This window comes from Oncorhynchus gorbuscha, linkage group LG11 (assembly GCF_021184085.1).
Source record: "Oncorhynchus gorbuscha isolate QuinsamMale2020 ecotype Even-year linkage group LG11, OgorEven_v1.0, whole genome shotgun sequence".
Lineage (NCBI taxonomy): Eukaryota > Metazoa > Chordata > Actinopteri > Salmoniformes > Salmonidae > Oncorhynchus > Oncorhynchus gorbuscha.
Window position 1 is genome coordinate 7,580,361 of NC_060183.1, and position 6,169 is coordinate 7,586,529.

General features: G+C 43.2%; 1 protein-coding gene across 2 annotated transcripts in view; it reads left to right on the forward strand.

The window, feature by feature from the left end:
• Window positions 1-4,588, forward strand: part of LOC124048064 (equilibrative nucleoside transporter 1-like) — a 28,946-nt gene extending 24,358 nt beyond the window's left edge. Inside the window, exons 7-9 of one of the 2 annotated variants that reach the window (XM_046368464.1) lie at window positions 1,607-1,693; window positions 3,520-3,719; window positions 4,234-4,588. In XM_046368464.1, the coding sequence (XP_046224420.1) occupies window positions 1,607-1,693; window positions 3,520-3,719; window positions 4,234-4,345 (399 nt within the window). In that variant the 3' untranslated portion in view covers window positions 4,346-4,588. The remainder of the gene's footprint in view (window positions 1-1,606; window positions 1,694-3,519; window positions 3,720-4,233) is intronic. The other variant, XM_046368465.1, reaches the window with a different exon arrangement.
• Window positions 4,589-6,169: the final 1,581 nt, after the last annotated feature.

Genomic DNA, 6,169 nt, shown 5'->3' on the forward strand with positions numbered 1-6,169 from the left:
TCCTCTGGTCTGATGAAACAAAAATAGAACTGTTTGGCCATAATGACCATTGTTATGTTTGGAGGAAAAAGGGGGAGGCTTGCAAGCCAAAGAACACCATCCCAACCGTGAAGCACGGGGGTGGCAGCATCATGTTGTGGGGGTGCTTTTCTGCAGGAGGGACTGGTGCACTAGCCAAAATAGATGGCATCATGAGAAGGAAAATGATGACGATATATTGAAGCAACATCTCAAGACATCAGTTAGAAAGTTGAAGCTTAGTTGCAAATGGGTCTTCCAAATGGACAATGACCCCAAGCATACTTCTAAAGTTGTGACAAATGGCTTAAGGATGAATAAGTCAAAGCACTGACCTCAATCCTATAGAAAACTTGTGAACAGAGCTGAAAAAGCATGTACGAGCAAGGAGGCCTACAAACCTGACTCCGTTACACCAGCTCTGTCAGGAGGCCTACAAACCTGACTCCGTTACACCAGCTCTGTCAGGCCTACAAACCTGACTCCGTTACACCAGCTCTGTCAGGAGGCCTACAAACCTGACTCCGTTACACCAGCTCTGTCAGGAGGCCTACAAACCTGACTCCGTTACACCAGCTCTGTCAGGAGGCCTACAAACCTGACTCCGTTACACCAGCTCTGTCAGGAGGCCTACAAACCTGACTCCGTTACACCAGCTCTGTCAGGAGGCCTACAAACCTGACTCCGTTACACCAGCTCTGTCAGGAGGCCTACAAACCTGACTCCGTTACACCAGCTCTGTCAGGAGGAATGGGCAAAAATTCACCCAACTTATTGTGGGAAGCTTGTGGACGACTATCCGAAACGTTTGACCCAAGTTAAACAATTTAAAGGCAATGTCACCAAATACTAATTGAGTGTAAGTAAACTTCTGACCCACTGGGAATGTGATGGAAGAAATAAAAGCTGAAATAAATAATTCTCTCTACTATTATTCTGACATTTCACATTCTTAAAATAAAGTGGTGATCCCAACTGACCTACGACAGGGAATTTTTACTAGGATTAAATGTCAGGAATTTTGAAAAACTGAGTTTAAATGTATTTGGCTGTATGTAAACTTCCGACTTCAAACTGTATATTTAGAATGTGTAATATCGTTCCTATTCAAAACATTTAGTTACGTAGCATTGTTAAAATATTCACCATTTATTTTGAATGTGGCACTAACACGGCGGCCATAGAATGTTTAGTGTTATATACAAATGTTGTCATAATGCAGAAAGATCTATGTTCCCAACCAGTCGATTTTCTATGGTCCCAACTCTCCAAAAAGGTGATGTAAAAGTACTTTCTTGTTGACCCATTGACTGTAGATCTGGGTCCTGGCTCTCTCTGTGTGTTTTTCCTTCACCGTCACCATCGGTGTCTACCCTGCTGTCACGGTGGATGTCTAGTCTGCCGCCGTTAATGAAGGCGCCTGGGGTCTGTGTGTATGAATACCTATGACAAGAGCATGGTTTCTATTGTTCATTTTACGTTATACTCACACACTTTTGATTTTACGAGCCTTTACAACAACAACTAAAAATTGACTGGTAATATTCACTGGTAATGTGTGTGATCGTACGTTATCCTCTCCTCTCAGAGATGTACTTCATCCCCGTCTGCTGTTTCCTGCTCTTTAACCGTGAGCGACTGGGCCGGGAGAAGCCTCACTGCTGTGTGCATGTGGGTAAGTCGGCAACAAAACACACGATACAGAATGGAGGAAATCGGCTCATTTGAATGAATATGCCTGAAACTAACTGATACTTATTTGAATTGTGGATATTGTGAACTAAGGATTCCAGATCACACTAACAGAACAGTAGACGCTAACAGAACAGTAGATGCTAACAGAACAGTAGACGCTAACAGAACAGTAGACGCTAACAGAACAGTAGACACTAACAGAACAGTAGATGCTAACAGAACAGTAGACGCTAACAGAACAGTAGACACTAACAGAACAGTAGATGCTAACAGAACAGTAGACACTAACAGAACAGTAGACGCTAACAGAACAGTAGACGCTAACAGAACAGTAAACGCTAACAGAACAGTAGCCGCTAACAGAACAGTAGATGCTAACAGAACAGTAAACACTAACAGAACAGTAGACGCTAACAGAACAGTAGATGCTAACAGAACAGTAGATGCTAACAGAACAGTAATAATATAATATAATAATAATATATGCCATTTAGCGGACGCTTTTATCCAAAGCGACTTACAGTCATGTGTTCATACATTCTACGTATGGGTGGTCCCGGGAATCGAACCCTCTACCCTGGCGTTACAAGCGCAATGCTCTACCAACTGAACTACAGAAGGACCACAGACGCTAACAGAACAGTAGACACTAACAGAACAGTAGATGCTAACAGAACAGTAGACACTAACATAACAGTAGACGCTAACAGAACAGTAGATGCTAACAGAACAGTAGACACTAACAGAACAGTAGACACTAACAGAACAGTAGATGCTAACAGAACAGTAGACACTAACATAACAGTAGACGCTAACAGAACAGTAGATGCTAACAGAACAGTAGACACTAACAGAACAGTAGACGCTAACAGAACAGTAGACGCTAACAGAACAGTAGATGCTAACAGAACAGTAGACGCTAACAGAACAGTAGACGCTAACAGAACAGTAGAGGTTACCCATAGGCCTTTACTGGTATGGTAAATTTACAGTAGTTTTTTAAGAGACAAAAAAATACAAGTAAACTTTAAACTACCCTGAATTTAAGATAAATACCTTTTGCATCTTATCTACTCATCTTGTGGTGACGTTGTGAATGTTATGAATGTATCAATCCAGTTTCTATGCATTTTACAACCGGCTTAATTAAGATAAACACGGCAGGAAAGCTTTATTAAACATACAATGTTTTTAAATGTGAATTTAAGTCATCATCTTCTATCGAATAAAGCACTTATCACTTAGCCTTGGCACTATCACTTAGCACTACAACTTAGCCTTAGCACTATGACTAATCCTTAGCACTATGACTTAGCCTTAGCACTATGACTTAGCCTTAGCACTATGACTTAGCCTTAGCACTGTAACTTAGCCTTAGCACTGTCCCTTAGCCTTAGCACTGTCCCTTAGCCTTAGCACTGTCCCTTAGCCTTAGCACTGTCTCTTAGCCCTAGTACTATGAGTTAGCCTTAGCACTGTCCCTTAGCCTTAGCACTATGACTTAGCCTTTGCACTACGACTTAGCCTTAGCACTATGACTTAGCCTTAGCACTATGACTTAGCCTTAGCACTGTCCCTTAGCCTTAGCACTATGACTTAGCCTTAGTACTATGACTTAGTACTATGACTTAGCACTATGACTTAGCCTTAGCACTATGACTTAGCCTTAGTACTATGACTTAGCCTTAGCACTATGACTTAGCCTTAGCACTATGACTTAGCCTTAGCACTATGACTTAGCCATGGCACTATGACTTATGATTTATTTGAATGTACTATGTCTCTTTCTCTGCCATCCACTTTCAGCCTGGGAAGGACAGCAAACTGGTGCCCATTTTTATGGTAGCCCGTGTGATCTTTGTGCCTCTCTTCATGCTGTGCAACGTTCAGCCCCGCTACAACCTGCCTGTCGTCTTTCAACACGATGCCTGGTTCATCGTCTTCATGATCCTCTTCGCCTTCTCCAGCGGATACCTGGCCAGCCTCTGCATGTGCTTCGGCCCCAAGTAAGACCGCTTGCCTCCTTCGCCTGGGCGAAAACCCAGATAGATTTGAAACTTTCAAGTTAGCCTACAGGGCGACATTTTCCTCTCATAATGACACGCATTGCAAACTAACCGTTTGCAATGCTAACTAACATTTGACATAAGATGGGATGAGCAAAATGATAATATGCAGTGTGATTTAGGCCTACACTAACCTTTACCAACGTTAGGAGGCACAACACACACGGTACAAGCAAAGCATTTGCGTAAGGTGTCATTTATTGCAAGAGAAAAATGTCTCCCAGTTTGAGACTGCACCTAAAGTGTTACCACAGTAGGTTGGTCCCAGAATTGTTTGTAGCCTGGTCCCAGACCTGTTTGTGGTTTTGGCTTCTGCTCCATTGGCCTTGTCAAGCCATGTTCTGCATGACATTTCCATAGGAGTTGGCAAGACACCTGATCCCCTCACCCTCTCTCTCTCCTTTCTCTCTTCCCTCTTCTCTCTTCCTCCTCTCTCTTCCTCCTCTCTCTCCAGATTAGTTGCTCCTCATGAGGCAGAGACTGCTGGTGCCATCATGGCATTCTTCCTGTCCCTGGGTTTGGCTCTGGGAGCATCCTTCTCATTCTTCTTCAGAGCCATAGTCTAAAATAGCCCGATGTGGGGAGCATGCATAACCCAAACATAACTAACATTTTTTTAAATGCTACAATGACTGTTGTTGCAAACTGCCACGTCTCTATTCATTTTGAAACGTTAGGTCATACCCTCGCGTTCCTTACACTGACACTTAGTCTTTTCTTACTGGCATCAGACTTTGATGACAGCTGCTGTGACTGTGGTATGGTTGTCTCACCTAGCTACCTGTAGATGAATGCACTAACTGACTGGGATATGTCTCACCTAGCTACCTTAACATGAATGTTACTAACTGACTGTGATATGTGGTTGTCTCACCTAGCTACCTTAACATGAATGCACTAACTGACTGGGAAATGTGGTTGTCTCACCTAGTTACCTGTAGATGAATGCACTAACTGACTGTGATATGTGGTTGTCTCACCTAGCTACCTGTAGATGAATGCACTAACTGACTGGGATATGTGGTTGTCTCACCTAGCTACCTGTAGATGAATGCACTAACTGACTGGGATATGTGGTTGTCTCACCTAGCTACCTGTAGATGAATGCACTAACTGACTGGGATATGTGGTTGTCTCACCTAGCTACCTGTAGATGAATGCACTAACTGACTGTGATATGTGGTTGTCTCACCTAGCTACCTGTAGATGAATGCACTAACTGACTGGGATATGTGGTTGTCTCACCTAGCTACCTGTAGATGAATGCACTAACTGACTGTGATATGTGGTTGTCTCACCTAGCTACCTGTAGATGAATGCACTAACTGACTGGGATATGTGGTTGTCTCACCTAGCTACCTGTAGATGAATGCACTAACTGACTGTGATATGTGGTTGTCTCACCTAGCTACCTGTAGATGAATGCACTAACTGACTGTGATATGTGGTTGTCTCACCTAGCTACCTGTAGATGAATGCACTAACTGACTGTGATATGTGGTTGTCTCACCTAGCTACCTGTAGATGAATGCACTGACTGTGATATGTGGTTGTCTCACCTAGCTATCTGAAGATGAATGCACTAACTGACTGGGATATGTGGTTGTCTAACCTATCTATGCACTAAATGTAAAGGAATCCGCATACATAGGTTCGGTTTGCACCTCGCAGAACTCGGGTAGGCATGGCGGCCATCTGTGCTCTCATACTCCCTAAAGACCTTCGCTTGAAAAACAAGAAAAAAACTCTGCAATTGTACCATTTGTCCCTCTTGAGCCACTGTAGCAACAACATAGCCAGGAACACTTCCTCAACATAGTCCAAATGAATCTAACTCAAGAAATCTGTCATTAATTATGATGTTTTTGGTCTTAGTCACAGCAATTTTACATCTAGCCATGATGTTTGGTGCAATATTTCTCAAATGAAAAAATGTGCATGAAAACTGTCTCTCTCGTTGAATGACTTCATGTTCCCATTCCTACTAGGTGTAGTACTGTTGACCAATCACCGAACAAAAATGGCACAAAATTTTCATAATATATACCCAAACTGTTTTGACTGGGAAGCATCCACCTCTGGCCTGCTCGCCTCCCTACCACTGAGGAAGTACAGCTCCCGCTCAGCCCAGTCAAAACTGTTCGCTGCTCTGGCCCCCCAATGGTGGAACAAACTCCCTCACGACGCCAGGACAGCGGAGTCAATCACCACCTTCCGGAGACACCTGAAACCCCACCTCTTTAAGGAATACCTAGGATAGGATAAGTAATCCCTCTCACCCCCCCCCTTAAGATTTAGATGCACTATTGTAAAGTGACTGTTCCACTGGATGTCATAAGGTGAATGCACCAATTTGTAAGTCGCTCTGGATAAGAGCGTCTGCTAAATGA